The sequence below is a fragment of the Scomber scombrus genome, chromosome 18 (assembly GCF_963691925.1).
Source record: "Scomber scombrus chromosome 18, fScoSco1.1, whole genome shotgun sequence".
Classification (NCBI taxonomy): domain Eukaryota; kingdom Metazoa; phylum Chordata; class Actinopteri; order Scombriformes; family Scombridae; genus Scomber; species Scomber scombrus.
In genome coordinates, this window is record NC_084987.1 from 5,609,062 (window position 1) to 5,626,031 (window position 16,970).

General features: G+C 40.9%; 1 protein-coding gene across 1 annotated transcript in view; it reads left to right on the forward strand.

Moving 5' to 3' along the window:
- mybpc2a (myosin binding protein Ca) overlaps positions 1 to 16,752 on the forward strand; it is a 33,133-nt gene extending 16,381 nt beyond the window's left edge. Inside the window, exons 11-26 of the mRNA XM_062438233.1 lie at positions 1,831 to 1,996; positions 2,618 to 2,724; positions 2,835 to 2,864; positions 4,450 to 4,589; positions 4,850 to 5,009; positions 5,957 to 6,061; positions 6,238 to 6,426; positions 6,566 to 6,700; positions 7,291 to 7,458; positions 7,924 to 8,012; positions 9,856 to 10,051; positions 12,240 to 12,379; positions 13,572 to 13,731; positions 15,290 to 15,426; positions 16,234 to 16,420; positions 16,718 to 16,752. Coding sequence (XP_062294217.1) covers positions 1,831 to 1,996; positions 2,618 to 2,724; positions 2,835 to 2,864; positions 4,450 to 4,589; positions 4,850 to 5,009; positions 5,957 to 6,061; positions 6,238 to 6,426; positions 6,566 to 6,700; positions 7,291 to 7,458; positions 7,924 to 8,012; positions 9,856 to 10,051; positions 12,240 to 12,379; positions 13,572 to 13,731; positions 15,290 to 15,426; positions 16,234 to 16,420; positions 16,718 to 16,752 — 2,144 coding nt within the window. The remainder of the gene's footprint in view (positions 1 to 1,830; positions 1,997 to 2,617; positions 2,725 to 2,834; positions 2,865 to 4,449; positions 4,590 to 4,849; positions 5,010 to 5,956; positions 6,062 to 6,237; positions 6,427 to 6,565; positions 6,701 to 7,290; positions 7,459 to 7,923; positions 8,013 to 9,855; positions 10,052 to 12,239; positions 12,380 to 13,571; positions 13,732 to 15,289; positions 15,427 to 16,233; positions 16,421 to 16,717) is intronic.
- The last annotated feature ends 218 nt before the right edge of the window (positions 16,753 to 16,970 follow it).

Sequence of the window (16,970 nt, forward strand, 5' to 3'; positions counted from 1 at the left end):
AACAGTTTGATGAAAATCTAAATGCTTTAACAAATAATGTTAATTGTGCTGAAGAGTGAAAAGAAACGTATCAATCTTCTCATGGAACTACAGAGAAGTCACAGGCCATCAGCTGGCATGTATTTAAAGCCATGGATGTTCAATTAAGAGCTTTAAGAAAGTGTACACATCAGTACATGTTGATGTTTTCAATTTTGACAAGCATGAAAAGCAATAAATTAGTCATTACTCACGCCATAATTAATATCACTTCATTTATCTCAGTATCAGTAGTTCATCACACTAGTCGTCATGGCAATTTTTCTTTTACATGATCCAGAATTGATGTTTTGGATCGCGTCTCACTCCTCACTCAGAAATCAGGTTATAATCAGTGTTTATTGCTGCAGACTTGCAAACCAGGCGAGTCTCTCTACATCGATTAAAGTGTGAGAAAACATCTGTCCTTCGTCATTAGCTGGAGGACGGGAACACAGTGCAGTGCAGTCACATTCACAGTTCACCAGGTGGTCAAAGGAAGCATAGTGCTGCGATAGACTACCTGCATATAATACAGGAATATAATAATACCTTCATTTATTGTAGTGTCCCACAGTGTGTGATGTTATAGCTGATGTCTATACAGGAGTTTAAAAAAAGAAACATTACCTAGAGGGAAATTACCTCCACTTTTTCTTACAAGATAACTTCCCAAAATAGATTAGAGAATGGCCGACTGGCTACCAGGATATGAGGCAATTATCTCCTCACAATTTACAACAAATATCATTTTAAAGAATAAAAGTTTAAAGGAACACTTAGACATTTTTTTTTTTTTGGAAATGGCTTTATATGCTTTCTTACTGAGAGTTACAGTAGATGCTGCTGAGAGAAGCTCAATAAAAGTGTCACGTCTACACAGTAAATATGAAACTACACTTAGCTTAGCTTTGCACAAAGACTGGAAACAGGTGATAAAGCTAGCTCGACAGAATTTCCCTGTTTCCAGTCTTTCTGCAAAGCTAAGTTAACTGGCTCTGTAGTGTCATATTTACTGTACAGACATGACACCGGTTTTGAGCTTCTCTCAGCATCTACTGTAACTCTCAGTAAGAAATCATATAAAGCAATGTCTAAGTGTTCCTTTAAACGTACTGTTAGTCTTTAATATGTGTTGATATTACGGCAATTTCTTTAATTACATGCCAAGTGTTTTGCAAAAAGCTTAAGAACAACATTTTCCTGACCTTTTCACTATGAGAAAAGCAAGTGTTTCACTTAAGTTAACCGGCTGCTTACTGTATAGATTACGATACCTGCAGAAATGTAGAAAAACAAATAATAATGCTATTACTGAACTCATCTTTAACTTTGTTTATTTTGTGTTTTGTCTCTTTTCTGGCGAATGAATTCAAAAGTGCACAAAAAGAACAATTACACTTAATGGCTAGTGAAATGGCAACCAGACAAATTGATTAACAAAAGATCCACAAAGTGTGTATGTTAATCTGTGTGTGTGTGTGTGGGGGGGGTGTTTAGGCGATATTGATACAAATAGTTCATGTTTTAAATATCACGGTTATCATCAGTATACCGGTATATCGCAACACCTCTAGTACAGATGTGAGAATGATTTTTACCTTCTGATGTAAGTGTTTTTCCAAAATGTCAAACTATTAAACTGAATTGAATTCAGATTAGATCAAAATGAGAAACTGTCTTGAATAACTGCTCAGAATATTTGCAGTTCCTCTTGCGTTGCATCCTGAGCTACTTAACTGCAACACTGCTCAAAATAAGCTTCTGGTCTGTGTAAACATACGTGTAAACACGCTGGTCTCTTTGCTACAGAAAAGGAGCTTGAGGTTCTGCAGAGCATAGCCGACCTGACGGTGAAGGCTGCTGAACAGGCTGTATTCAAGTGTGAAGTGTCTGATGAAAAAGTGACGGGAAAATGGTTCAAGGACGGCGTCGAAGTCAAACCCAGTGATCGCATCAAAATGACGCATATTGGAAGGTATTATATCGGACTGCTTTTCTGAATGTCAGAAAGCTGTTTTATTTGAGCTCTCTCTCTCTCACACACACACACACACACACACACACACACACACACACACACACACACACACACACACACACACACACACACACACACACACACACACAAACACAAACACAAAGATTCACCAAAATCATATAAATATCACAAAAAGCAGTGTCTGCAACATGGCTCAGCAAACAATTACCAAATGGTTTTACTTCATTGTTAGTCCTATTTTTTAGGTTAGGCTGCAATCTGTAATGCTCTAACCTCTAAACACACACATGCACATACACACACACACACACACACACACACAAACAAATATACACATGCACGCACACACACACACACACAAACAAATATACACACCTCTAGGGACTGGGGTGTCTCTCTATAATCCCTCCATCAGAGGGCCTATGGCAGGACATACGCCAAGGCGAACAGCGGTCACACAAGGTGAAAGCCATTTAGTATGTTTCTCACTCTGTGAGATTGCCTCATGGAGTACGTTGCTAGGGCAACTGTCTTTTGCATAATTGCCGGTTACAATGAGTGTTGTCTCCTTGGTAATATCTGCTAACATGTCCCCAGGACCCACAAGCTGACGGTTAATGACGTGAAGCCTTCGGACGCTGGAGATTATACCTTTGTACCTGATGGCTATGCGCTTTCTCTGTCCGCAAAACTCAACTTCCTGGGTTAGAACAACACCCAAAACAAACATTTTGAAGCTTTTGATGAATTTTATGACTATGAGCTAACCATCTCAAATTTTAATAAGGCTGATTCATATTTTTTGTCCTCTCAGAAATCAAGATTGACTATGTTCCCCGACAAGGTAGGTGTGGATTTTCGTAAAGATATGTTCTTGCAGGAATATATCGCTAAACTACCATGTACATTTATCACCTTGCATGAAAGTAAATGTTAGATCTATGAGATGGTGCAGATATATAGGTCAAGAATTTGCAGTATGTGCACTACAAATTTTCAAACAGCATGTGTCCTACTTGAAAACAGCCTCATCCTGCTAACCACGGTTAGAGAAAGTTGGTTTGAAAGGGATTTTTTCTTTTTTTCAATAATAAATGTTCAATGTTCAAAGTAAGGTAGTGTTTCCACGAGGCATCTTTAACAAGCAGAAAAGCTCTCAGAGGTGCAGGAAACAAGCAGCACAGGCATGGGGTTACACTGTATGCACACATATTAGGTTGCTAGTTGAATATATGAATTTGAAAACTTTAATCTTATCAGACAGATTCAATGTCCAACCAGTGTGCTCCCATAAAGTCAACTTCATGTTTTCTGTTGTGGGACTTTAGTTGTAAACAGAGACATCAATATGCATTACAGATTAACTTAACGTCAGCGAATTTCTATATTTTTCTCATTGTCAACAAATCTCATGTGCAGAACCAAACCAACAATGAATTGCTCTACTAACAAGTATCCAAAGCCTGCTATAACTTATTCCTCTGTGCAGTAGACCCCTGTGGTTGTCCAAAAACTATTAAAAACACCCAAATGAGCCACACAGCTGCACTGGGCGACATATTCCTTCATCACAACGATTACTGTCACGTTTAAACGGCTCCAAAGACTAATAACAGCGATCACGTTTTCAGTCTCTGGAGAGTAGTTCTGTGTACAGTGCTTTGTTAACTTGTTGTGCTACATATCACAACCTCTTGACTTTGTACTACGGTGTTAATTTCTCAAAGAACTTCAGTACAAACAGGCTCAGTTTATTGTTGGCTTGGCTTCGCACATGAGATTTGTTGGCAATAAAAAACAAAAACAAAACATTGCCAGCTTTTTCATTTGAAAGCAGGGTTTCACTGTCCTGTCTGGATAGACATTTCCAGTCTGTTGCACCACATCCAGCATCGCTGATGGGTGCTGTGCTTTGTTGCATTAGTGACCATCCCCAACAGTGATGTCACGATGCACTGGCACACCCGAGAGTAGTTTTAAATCACTGCAGCAAAGTGAGACATTAAACCACTCGAAGTTAGCAAAAACAAGATTTTTAGCAGCTCTTTAATTGCTTTTTAAAGTACCTCTCTAAAATTTGATGATCCGTGCATGAGATGACTGCTGCCCCTCTTTAACAAGTTAAGTCACACAGTTAGTGGTCACAGAAACATCTTCCTACTTAAATGTTGAAAATACTAGTAGTGTTACAAAAATGAACCTAGTAGCAGACACATGCTTTAACTTGCTTGTTTTGCATGACCCAATTTAACATGATATTGCTTCAAATGCAAAAGTTGCAAAATGATTAAATTTAAGATGTTGACTATCGGGACTATCATCCACCAGAAACTTTGATGCAAAAATAACCACGCTGGAGTCTTTAACCTGACTGACTGCTACACTTTTCTCTTTCTCCTCCTCTTCCTCTCTGATGTTGTGAATATAAGAGCCTCCCAAAATCCACCTGGACACCAGTGGCACCGGCAGCAAGAACACCATTACCGTTGTGGCTGGAAACAAACTTCGCCTTGACGTGGAGATCACAGGAGATCCAGCCCCCACTGTGTGCTGGATGAGAGGAGACAATGTGAGGAGACAGTAATACTCACCATTCACCTCATACACACTCAAACACAATGTCAGATATTTCCTACCTTTGTGCGTCAATCAGAGCATCCAGCCGTTAGTCACCGAACGGCACAAAAGAAGAATGAAACATGAACTAGAGTGGGAAGGTTGAATAACCAGTCATTGTGGCAGCTGTGCCTTCGTCATGCAACACCGTTCTCCTCAACAATATCTTCTGTTGTGTCTGTCTCTATCGGTCGGTCCTGCCCTGTGTGGTAGGTGTTGTCTGAGACGGAGGGAAGGGTCCGTGTGGAGACGAGGAAGACCCTGAGCAGCTTTGTTATTGAGGGGGCGGAGAAAGGAGACGAGGGCCATTACTCCATCACCGTGAACAACCCTGCTGGAGAAGACAAGGCTGAACTCTTTGTCAAAATTGTGGGTCAGTGACTTTTTCTCGCTTTCGTCTCTTTCACCTCTCATTTTCTTTTATTTTGTTGTTCGCCTGCTATTTCTCCTGACTGGCTGAGAGCTTCGGGGACCTTGGCTTGTGAACTGAGATTGATAAGTGTTCAGAAAATATTCCCAGAAATTAGTGAAAAAAGCGTATAACATTGTAACTGTCTGTGCCATTTAAAAAGAAACCTATATTAGCTGAATTTTAGGTCCATACCGGTGTTTTTGCATGTATCTGTGTGTCCAATCATAATGAATTTTTATGTTTTTAGACCTTCAAATGAGTGATTGATTATAAAGTTTTATATTAACTGTTAGAGCTAAACAATCTGTCAGAGTCTGCTTTCATTTTTGTCAAAGTTAGGATCTTGTTGAGCAATAATGCAGATGTTTGAAGAAGTGGAAATTACCAAGCGTAATCATGACACCATACTGTAACTTTGATACTGAAAAAAGCAGACCTGTTATATGATGGATTTCCAGCAATTTCTATGTCTCTACTCCAGGTGGGATTTTCTGTAAGTATAAAAAATGAATGAAAAAAAAAGTGTCTGGAAGGATTTAAAAAACTGATTTCAGATCTAAAACATTACAGCATTCTTTGAAAAAGTATTTCTCAGCATGTGGTTTGAAGTATACACAATTTTTCACAGACATGGCTATGAACAACATCTAAATAATTTAATGTGGGTCAAAGAAAAGCTATGAAAATAAGATTTGAAAGTATTATATAAATATGTTTTACCAGATGTTCTGTTTTTCATTCAGCATCAACTCTGCAAATCTCATCTGCATGTTTATTAATTTACTGTAGTGCCTTAAAAATCTAATTTCTTCACACTCTCTCAAAGCCATGGCTTCTCTAATTTCTCCATCTTTTTATATAAAAATCTTTCATCTCCCTCCATTTCCAACTGTAACCGGCCTCTCCAGATGTGCCCAACCCTCCTGAGAATGTCAAATGCATATCAGTTGGCGAGGACAGCAGCACAATCACATGGGACCCTCCTGCTATTGACGGTGGAGTTCCAGTTAAAGGTATCCCTGCAACACACAGCATCTAATGCTCACATCTGATGTCTCCCTCCCCAGAGAAAACCACAGTTAACAATCCACACTGTTTTTCATATTGCAATGTTTTTGAACTCCTCTCCGATGAACACCGAGCCATTTTTAATGACTTCTCCCTATGCTTGCATGGCTTCCTCCTCCAGGGTATCTGATGGAGAGGAAGAAGGTTGGCTCATCCAGATGGACCAAGCTAAACTTTGATGTTTTTGAGTCCACCACGTACGAGGCTAAGAAGATGATAGAAGGTGTACTTTATGAGATGAGAGTGTTTGCGGTCAACGGCATTGGCGTCTCTCAGCCAAGTGCAAGCTCAAAGCCCTTCATGCCCATTGGTGCGTTGCCCTTTGTCATTAGCAGAATGGTTAATTAACAGAGGCTTTTCATACAATGCTCATTTTGAGGCAGCTTAACCTACCTCCTTTCCCATTTACACTGGGTATTAACGTATTAATTAGCTCCTGTCTCTCTCAGCCCCCACCAGCGAGCCCACTCGTCTCATAGTGGATGATGTGACAGACAGTACCTGTGCACTCAAGTGGCGTCCTCCAGAGAAAGTCGGAGCAGGCGGCATTGACGGTTACATCATTGAATACTGCAAAGAAGGAAGTAAATATACGCAACACATTGGCCGGTTTATAACTATATATTTTCTACCAACCAATTAATCAGTGTTTTATAGATTTTCAATAAGCCACAGGACATTTTGGGATGTTTGCTTATTCACTTTTTTTGCTGAAAGTTATATGAGAAGATCAATACCACGGATTAGCTTAGCATAGCTTAGCATAAAGACTGGAAACGGGAGGAAATAGCTAGCCTGGCTCTATTTAAAAGTAACAAAATAGACCTACTAGCAACAGCTCACTAATTAAAATTATATATTTTGTTTATTCCTTATAAAAACCGAGGCGTTAAAATGACAAGTGTGGACAAATTTCTTGGCTGGATGCAGTGACTTCTTTGACTCTTCAGGAAGTCACCGCTTCCAGCCAAGAAATAGTCTGGTACCTAACCCTCCATAAAACCACAAATTGTCTAAAACCACAACTACAACTTGAGAGTGCTACTGATCTAACTCGCAGCAAGAAAAATAAATTAGTGTATTTCCCAAATTGTCGAACAACTTCCTCGCTTGTTCTTCAGTCTCTTCTTCTGTCAACTCTTGTTCATCATCTTGTCTCTGCTCATCTCCTCAGGTGACCAGTGGGTGCAGGCTAATGCGACACTGGTGGAAAAGAGCAATTACAGGGTGAAGGGTCTTCCAGTAGGGGAGAAGATGCTGTTCAGGGTTGTGGCTGTCAACATCGCTGGACGCAGCCCCCCCGCCACTCTCTCCCAGGCTGTTACTATCAGAGAGATCATGGGTCAGAGACACATTATTTTAAACAGATAGGTCATATTTTAAAATGGACCACTGTGCTCGTGTTGGGAGCAAAATCTGTTATTAACCCCAATATGCTAATTTAAATATTAAAGATGTAAGAGAGACCTTGTTTTGGCACATTACTGTACTGTTTTCTTACTGGCAGAAAAAAACAACTAATTTTCAAACCTCACATTGGCTCTTTAGCTGTTCTAAAATTACTGTAAACCCTCTGATGGATAATTTCTTAACCACATACAGCTTTTACTGTAAGAGGGAATAATTCCACTGTGTATTCTCATATTCCAACAATTTATTTTTTTGGCAGACACACATGAACATACGCATAACCCTACTAAATGTGAATGCTGTACATTTAACATATCCACACTCCCCCACACCGCCCACTCTCTCTCGAAGTTGACATATCTCCTCCTTCTGTCTTTCATGTGTGTTCACCACTCAGAACATCCAAAAATCCGCCTGCCTCGCCAGCTGAGAACTAAAGTCATCCGGGTTGTGGGCGATAAGGTGAACATGGTCATCCCCTTCCAGGTTAGTACGAGCATGGATAATACAAGGAGCTTAAAAAGTCACTCCATGAACTACATAAAATAGGTCATTGCAGAGAGAGAGAGAGAGGGGGAGGGAGAGAGAGAGAGGGAGGGAGGTTAAGTGAACACTTCAGTGATTTAATTTAAGTAGAAACTCTAGATTTAGAGACTCAGATTTAGAACAGGTGATTAGCCTATTTAAATTTATGGTTTCCCACAGTTTTCCGTACATGCCCAAATGCAATTTGATAGTGAAACTAACTAAATAAATGCTCAAGCTAAAGATATTCCTATGGCTGCAATCTCATGGGGCATTATCTCTTCTTCTGAAATGGTAATAAGATCTGCAAACTTTGCTAGTAACAAAGAGAGCAAGAGCTCAAAGTGCACCGTTAGGATTACAGAGTTTGACAGAAACTTGCAAATCATGGCATTGGTAAAAAAAAGGAGCTAACCGTAAAGTAGCAAAGGTGGAAGCCATTGTTACAAATAAAAATAGACAAGGAGACAAGAAGAAGTGAGCCTTTGCTCTGCCTGCTTTTGAAGAAGCAGATGAAAAGCCTGTTCTGAGACAGGAGACGTGGCTTCATGATGTTCTCCTGGGAGAAAAGAGCACCCAAAGTTCTGTCATCTTATCCTAGAGGTGGACAGAGTCGGTTCCAACGGCTGGTTTCACACTGGAAGGTGTAACTAAAGTTGAGACATGTTAACTCAAATAGGAGTGCCACAAAACATGAGATGCTTTTCCTGTTGCAGACAGCAAAAAACCGCCACACATGTTCAGAAATGTACTTGCGAAAAAATGACATTGAAGGGGACAAAAAGTATCCTGCACATTTCTAGGTATATATTTATATTCTGGGGCTCTAATGGAATATCTTTGCATGATTTACAGTTCAACCCCATAAGGTTTAAGTTTGGGCTGCAATATGGGTCCCATGTGGGTTTGTCTGCAGTTTCCATGGTGACCCCACCTGTGTTTGCCCATATGGGCTTTAAGTGGGTCCTGACTGGGTTTCAGGCGGGGCCCAACTGGGTGAGTAACACGTGTGGGGCCTATGTTTCTGAAACAATATGGGGCCCATACAATTTGCCCTGTTTATGCCCATGCCCGCTTAACCCACGTACATCCCTTTTGGGGTTCATACAGTCAGCCCACGTGGGCTTCACATGTGAGGCCCATGTTACTGAAACCACATGAGAGCCGCAAAATTTGCCCAGTTCAAGCCCAAGCCCACTCAGTACCCACATAGCCCGCATTTAACCCATGGGAGGCCCACATGGATATGCTCGCAGGGTATTTATCTTATACTGGCCCTTTCTGCAGCCCCTTAGTTCAGCCTCTGTCTGAAACAAGACGTTTTAGCTCCTGTCTCTTTAAGGCCCCCCTCCTGATGAGTCAACTCTGTTCTGATTGGTAAACAAACAATAGCAGTAGGATTTCACTTATTTTACTTGTTCTTTACTCAGAATATAAACATGTTTAAGCCCCAGGCTGAAAAATGTGTGTGGACAACTCGAACAATCCACAGAGCAACTTCACCAACAACAACCACCTAACCAACAACTTTAGCAACAGAGACTACCAACAACGGCCGTTTGTAGACATGTGCAAATAATCTGATGTCATCTGAGGAGGACGTAGAGTTAACTTTGCAAACAGAGTGCTCAAAGAAGGCTGAACCCTCGGGTTTTGACTTGCAGAGAGCATTTTCACATACATTTACCTCAAGAAAACAGAAAAATCACATCTTTTTTTCACTCCTTCAAGTTATTCCGTTATTTAACAAATTCCTTTAAAGGCTGTTTCCCCTTTTGATTCCTTTCCATCACTCTCACTGCAGGGTAAGCCTCGTCCAATCGTGACCTGGTACAAAGACGGCGTGTTGCTGGAGGACAAATCAGTGGGAATTCGTACCAGCGATGTGGACACCATCCTCTTCATCCGCACCACAGAGAGAGAGCACTCTGGGAAGTACACGCTGTCCGTTCAGATTGAGAACATGTCGGACAGCGCTGACATACACATTCAGATTGTAGGTTAGTACCTCCATCACTCCGGTTGCATGTTCTCTCGTTAAGATTAGGACACGGTGCGTGGTTCATACTTCACAAGGTACATGCTTAATAACCTGTTTGGAAGGGGATGATGGCTTTAGCCCAAATCTGTGACATGTCAAGAGGTTTTTTTTTTTCCAAATTTGATGATAATTCCTAATTTCATACTCCCAGGGATCTGTGACTCAAAGTAGCAAATCATCAAAGCGACAATTCCTCTCTCGCATAATCCTGGCTCCTGCACTGCCACTGCGGCCGCCAGCTCATTCCACATCTTACGGCTCGTCTTCCCGGGTCAGAGTGCCGGAGTGGATTATTTGGCGGGGCTCTGCTTGGATTATTTGCGTGTAGACTGGGATTAGGTTTGGATTTTGAGGGCTACTCTGTCACTTCCCCTGCTGAGAAGGTTGAGTTAATGAGAAGCTGCAGCTCTCCTTGATCAGCCCCCCTTCCCCTCCACCCCGCCACCCCTCAGCTGATCTGTCACTACACTGTTCGAGCAGGAGACAGTACAGCAGGGATTAACAGGCAAAAACAGTAGCGCTGCTCACTGTTTGTACTGTACTCCGCAGAGAAGAGCATGCAGAATGCCGGTGTCCTCTGCTTACATTACTGTCTTTCAGAAGCTGTGGCGTGCTCAGTTTTAAAGCTACAGAGAAGACCCTGATATCATGTGAAACTACACGACCTAAGGCATCCATTTATACCAACACTGTCATGTTAGCTTGTTGGGGAGGCTGTTAAACAATGCTCCACAGTTGGGCTACATTTTGGCGAGGGGAAAAACTGTCATGGCCATTTTCAAAAGTTTCCCTTGACTTCTCACCTCAAGATATCTGAATGAAAATGTGTTCACGAGTCTCCCCTTTACAGACATACCCACTTTATGCTAATCCCATGCTGTTTTAGGCAAAACCATGCTTTATGCATGCAGTATAACTTTATTATTTTCGCCTATTCTGAAAATGGTGTATTTGAATATTTCTGCATACTGGGGTCCCTAAACAGTCTTGGAATTGAATAAATTGGGTATGACTGGAAAGCTGGAGACTCTTGTGGATTCAATGAGCCCAACTGTTTTCATGTGTGATGATGTTAGTTCCCATAGTAGCCATTTCATTGTAGTGAGATGATTTTTTTCCCCCTAAGCTTGACCTCACTCTATAAAATGACTTATTATAATCACAGCCTCGTGAAACTTTACAACCACAAAGTAAAGACAGAGGATTTTCAGAGGACAATAAGGTGATTTCTTACATAAATCTTCAAATGTCAAAAGTTCTTGATAACAAATCACAGCATGATTTTTTTATGGTGTTCCTCAAGGTCTTAATGTCTTTAAGTGGATTTTTGGAGGGATTTTTGACCAAATAGAAGTAACAACTTATGAGACGTAATTGAGCGTGGGAATGGCCATCACATCCATCATATTATTCATTATACACTCTAAACGTTCAAGATAGATTTAATAGGCGCCTAACTAAAACACAATATTTATTACAGATTTATTACTAGACAAACTTGACACACAGTGCTGAGCTTCATGTCAAATTACTCTCTAGGTTCCCAGCTTTCAGATGATGTAAACCATTTCTATGTGTCATATATGGTTGAGCTGCTATCGCTCCCTAAAGATCCTCAGCTCCCCCTTAAAATGGCTGTATGATAGGGGGGTGGGGGAGGAAGAGGTTAGTGACGAATACATTACAATGTTGTACAGAGTTTCTGTACTGCACTGTCAGGCCACACAAAGGGATTCTTCTTCTCTGTGATCCAGTCAGGCAAAGCATACTATTTCTCAGTTTGTCAGTTCTATGCCAACACAGTTTTTTCTCGTAATGTATGCAGCTATCACTGCCTCTCTCTGTGCCTTTTGTCTTTTGCTTTGCTAATATGTCAATCTTTTCCAAATCTCTGCTGCCTGCGAGGGTTGATTTCTTTCTCTCGGTGGGACTTCCCTGCTCCAGATCTGGTTATCAATCTACCTCTGCCTCTTAAAGCTTGCCTGCATGTCTAGCCAGGCAGGGAAGAGTAGTTAGTTATCTCAACCTAGCTACACCTGTGCGAGACACTTGAGCGATTGTCTGACGAGTCTGTCTTGTTCACAGTTTTTAACACAGAATCCTTCAACTCTATCTTGTTCTGTCTCCTCTTCTCACAAACCTGACAGACAAGCCCGGTCCTCCCATCGCTGTGCTTGTCACAGATATCTGGGGTTTCAACGCTGCGCTGGAGTGGAAGCCGCCCAAAGACGACGGCAACTGTGAGATTATCGGCTACACTATTCAGAAGTCTGACCTGAAGACCAAGGTACGCATAGCGGGAGGTGTATATGTGTGCACAGCAGGGGTTCAGGTGATGTAACTCGCTCGCAGCCATATTGGAGGTCTGAACTATTCTTGAACTTTAGTGAAATTGTACAGCTTTGTAAAGTGATTCAGGAACAGACTTTTTAAATCATTTTTAGTTTGAGATCTGCTGAATAAACTCATTAATATGGTTGTGTCATGATCCGATTACCTAGGCCTCTCGTTTTTTGAAAAAGTTTGAAGGAATTGGTCCTAAACTCTCTGCAGAGTTAACATCGTTCCATTTATTCCCAGTTTCTCAGCTACATCATTTTAGCAAGTTTAGCTACTCGAAAGCGACGTCAGCAAACTGCCTTACCTTCATCCACGTCTTTGGTGTCGTTGCTTTCTCACATAACTTTTCAAGATGGTTTGGTGACATGAATAGTTGCTTGTTTCCTTCATTTGCATCAGCGAAGAAGACTGTGAAGTTTGTCAGTCATCCATTTTCACGGTAATCCAAAAAAAAAGAGCAACTGGACTTGTTGTAGATTCTTGAAGACGTTGGAGACTCTCATCCAGAAGGCTTCTTCAGTACATTAACGAAGCAGACAACAAAAGCATAGTTTACTGATGATCAAACTAACATTTTAGGGAATGCACCCATTGGAACAGACCTGCTGTGATTATACACTGTAGATTTGTCAAAAATGGTTGGGTTAGACCTGCAATCTGTAACTTTCCACATTTTCCAGCTAAAGCAATGACAGCTCATCTGGGTTAATCTTGGTTGTGCAACCTTATGGTCACTGGCGTACAGTGAAAATATCATTCAGTTGCCATTGAATTGATGAAAACTGCTCTCTAGGGCGATTTGAGAATGAAGCAAACTGTTTCCTACATCATGACAAAGATGGGCAGAAAGTGGAGTAAGTCTTGTTTAAAAGCATTACATATTTACTGCTTTCCAAGATCTATCACTGTCCAGTTGACCCTTGATGTTTCTAGCAGTGACTGCTCAGAGATTCTTCACATAACTTCAAAGCCTCACTATACTGTCACGGTCATTATGTTGTATGAATCAACAGGAAGATGGACTAGAAGAACGCGGATGTTGGATCTCAACCTCAGCTTTAAGCCTCTTTGAACCTCTGCTTCCCCTCTCTCTCTCTCTCTCTTTCTCTCTCTCTCTCTATCTCTCTCTCTCGCATCAGGAGTGGTTCACGGTCTATGAGCACAACCGTAGGCCCAGCTGCACTGCGTCTGACCTGGTCATGGGGAACGAGTATTCCTTTCGAGTGTTCAGTGAAAACATCTGCGGCCTCAGCGATGCGGCTGGCGTCAGCAAGAACACGGCAACCATTACCAAAACAGGTAATGAAATCCCCGCAGAGCACCGCTCTCTGTAACGAGATAGCATTGCTTTTGATGCCAGGGAACATCTAACGCATGCTGAGCTGCAGGCCACATTGTATTCAGCTACAACAAGCATTATGGTACATTATGAGTGCAATACTGACAAGAGGAAAGTATCAGGCAGGCTGTTAACATTGCACATGCAAACATGACCAAATAAATACATGATATATAATATGATTTTGTTACTATATAACTCATTAATAACATCTGAATACTTACAGTTGATCATTTACGAAATTAAATGAGTAAACTGAGAAAATGAATTCATACTGATTATCCTCAACAGAATTATTACTTTGACAGAGTGTTAAATAATATTTAATACTGGCAATGGATTAGGAGAGCAGCTAGGCTGGGAAATTAACACCTGCCACCAGCCAAATGCTGCCACTGTTTCTGTGTTGTTGCCTTTTGCTTACTCTACCAGAAAATTTGGCAGCCAACCAGCCAATCTCTTTTGTGTTTCCAACAGCAGTCTGGCCTATAAAAATGTGAGGATTGTGGATCATAGTACAGTACACACTGACCTCTGGATAACACAAAAAATCTGCTTCCTCACTCGATAATTCCAATCTGCGAATTGAATCAATTAGCTAGTTTAACAGGATGTGGGATGGATATTAAAGGAGAGGTTGACAGTTTTTCAAGTCAGTCCTAAATCAACAGTCAGGTGTCCATATGATCATTTATGCATGTTTTTTTTTCTTGCTGTAATCATTCCTCCTGTTTATAGTGGCTATTAGAAAATCCCGTAATAATGTGTTTTTAATGTAAGTTATGGGAGACAAAATCCACAGTCCTCCTAATAACTGTGAAAGATATTCGCTTTATTTGTCTAACTCAGCTGAACTTTAATATTGTCTTTAGATAAACCTTTAAATGCATATTTGCTTAAAATGAGAACACTTACATAGTAAACGAATTTAGAGGGGACCATTTTATGGTCAGTGTGAACAGGAGGAATAATTACAGCGAGCAAAACAACCCCAAAGCAGCTAAAAGTTATTCTAGTAACTAATTAAGCATTTCAGTAGACTAAGTTTTTTTTTTCACTTTTTGCAAACTTCCCAAATTATTCTTTTTTTTGTTGCTATTTTGCCTTCATCACAGCGGTGTCTGAGGCTTGTTGCAGTTTCTTTATATAAGTATACCAAAAACATTATCATCATCCTTTCCTTAAAATGTATTATTCACAAAATATGATTACTGTTAGTGGATAGAAATATACAAGAGAAAATAATAATGACTTCAACACCAAACATATAAATATGAAAATAAAATCTTTCATCTTAACCTACCACAGTGGGTAAATATAATGAATATCCATTTTTTCAGTACAAAGGCAACACATTCTTTCATCATCATATACCCTTATACAGAGAAACCAGAAACTCCTCGACCGCCATGATGAAGGCTATTATAATGTGACATGTTTGCACCTTAATGTCAGCACATTCTCAAAGTAAAAAATAAAATCAACTGAGACATTTAACACTTTTTTCCTCCTGTCCAGATTTGGACTTCAGCCCCACACCCTTCAGAGAGAGGGACCCAACCAGTTCCCCTAAATTCACAGCGCCCCTGGTGGACAGAAGTGTGATTGCAGGTTACACAACAGCCATCAGCTGTGCCGTCCGCGGTTTCCCTAAGGTACTTACACCTTTACCGTACACCTGTGTCGAGTGTCAGTGAAACAATTTCTGTGTGAAGTAGCTCAGTTTATTCATTTATAATCACACTTATTTCCTCTGAAAATGGGATTGAAAAGGAACAAGATGCTTGCTGCAAATTTATGGATATTAGAAAGGATAACAGGACATTTTAATGAAAATACTGAAAAGAAACCCCAACAACTTGCAAACTATATTGAAAATAATATCTGGAACATTGTAATATAGAATATTTACTTTCTATTTAGTAAATATTATAAACTTATCATGTAAGCACAGGGCAAAATAAGAGAAACACTGTGTGATATAGGCAATCTGTATCTTGCAAATGACTAAACTATACACACTACAGTGCTACATCACCACCCATCCTGCATATACTTTACCTGGGATGGCCCCTGGTAGCCGAGCTGCAAGGGTACGTCGTCGATTTCATGCTTTGTGTTTAAAGTTTGAGCGTCAAACAGTGAGTGTAGAACAGACACTGGGTTTTTATGCCTCTGCAGCAGGAGTGTATTTTTATGTCTGAAGCTAGAACAAGAGGTGGAGCAGGAAGATCTTTGAACACACTTTTTTTTTTTTTTTATCCCTGCGAATCGGCAAAGATTTGTCAAGCCGAAATGCTGACCTAATTTCACCTCTCCCTCCTCCCTTTCTCCCTCTGCTCTCCCACCCTCCCAACATCACTCGCTCTGTTTATACACTCCCTCCTCCTCCTCCTCCTCTCCTCTCTCGTCCTCCACCCCGCCAAATTTGCCTCCTCCTCTTCAAACACGTTGTTCCTCAGCCAAAGATCATTTGGATGAAGAACAATATGATAATCGGTGAAGACCCCAAGTTTCTGATGCAGAACAACCAGGGAGTGTTGACTCTGAATATCCGCAAGCCGGGCATGTTTGACGGAGGCAGGTACTCCTGCAAGGCTGTCAACGATCTCGGGGAAGACCTCGTGGAGTGCAGGCTGGAGGTTCGAGGTATGCAACTTTAAATTCAGTTCAAAACAGCACTAGTAGTCCCAAAGTGAAAGCAGGAGCATGGCAGGTCGCTCTCTGACAGTCCTCAATAAAGCTTTGCATGACAAATCTCCCTCTTCTCATACATTCCACATCTCTTGTTGTGAAACTTTAAGTTGAACATTTTTAGCTGCTCTTACTGAATATTAATCACCAAGCACTCACCAAGTGCTGTTTTTCTTTAAGCATCTACTACACATCTACTGGTCTCTCTCATGCTGATTTAAATGTGTTTTTTTTTTCTCCTCTCCCCTCCAGTCGTACAAGAGAAAGCAGAGGAGGTGAAGAAATAAGCGACAGACAGCGCGAACCGAAGAGGATAAAGTTGAACAGGAATAGTAATGGATTATGTATAACGGGATAGTCATGAATAAATATGATTAGAATAGATCACTGGTGAAGCTCTAAAGCCAACCCCCCCCCCCCCCTACTCTATGCTTGCCTTTCAGCCACTGCTATGACGAATGCCACATCAGTAATATGCCATAAATTCTTACTGCAAGCTGCCACC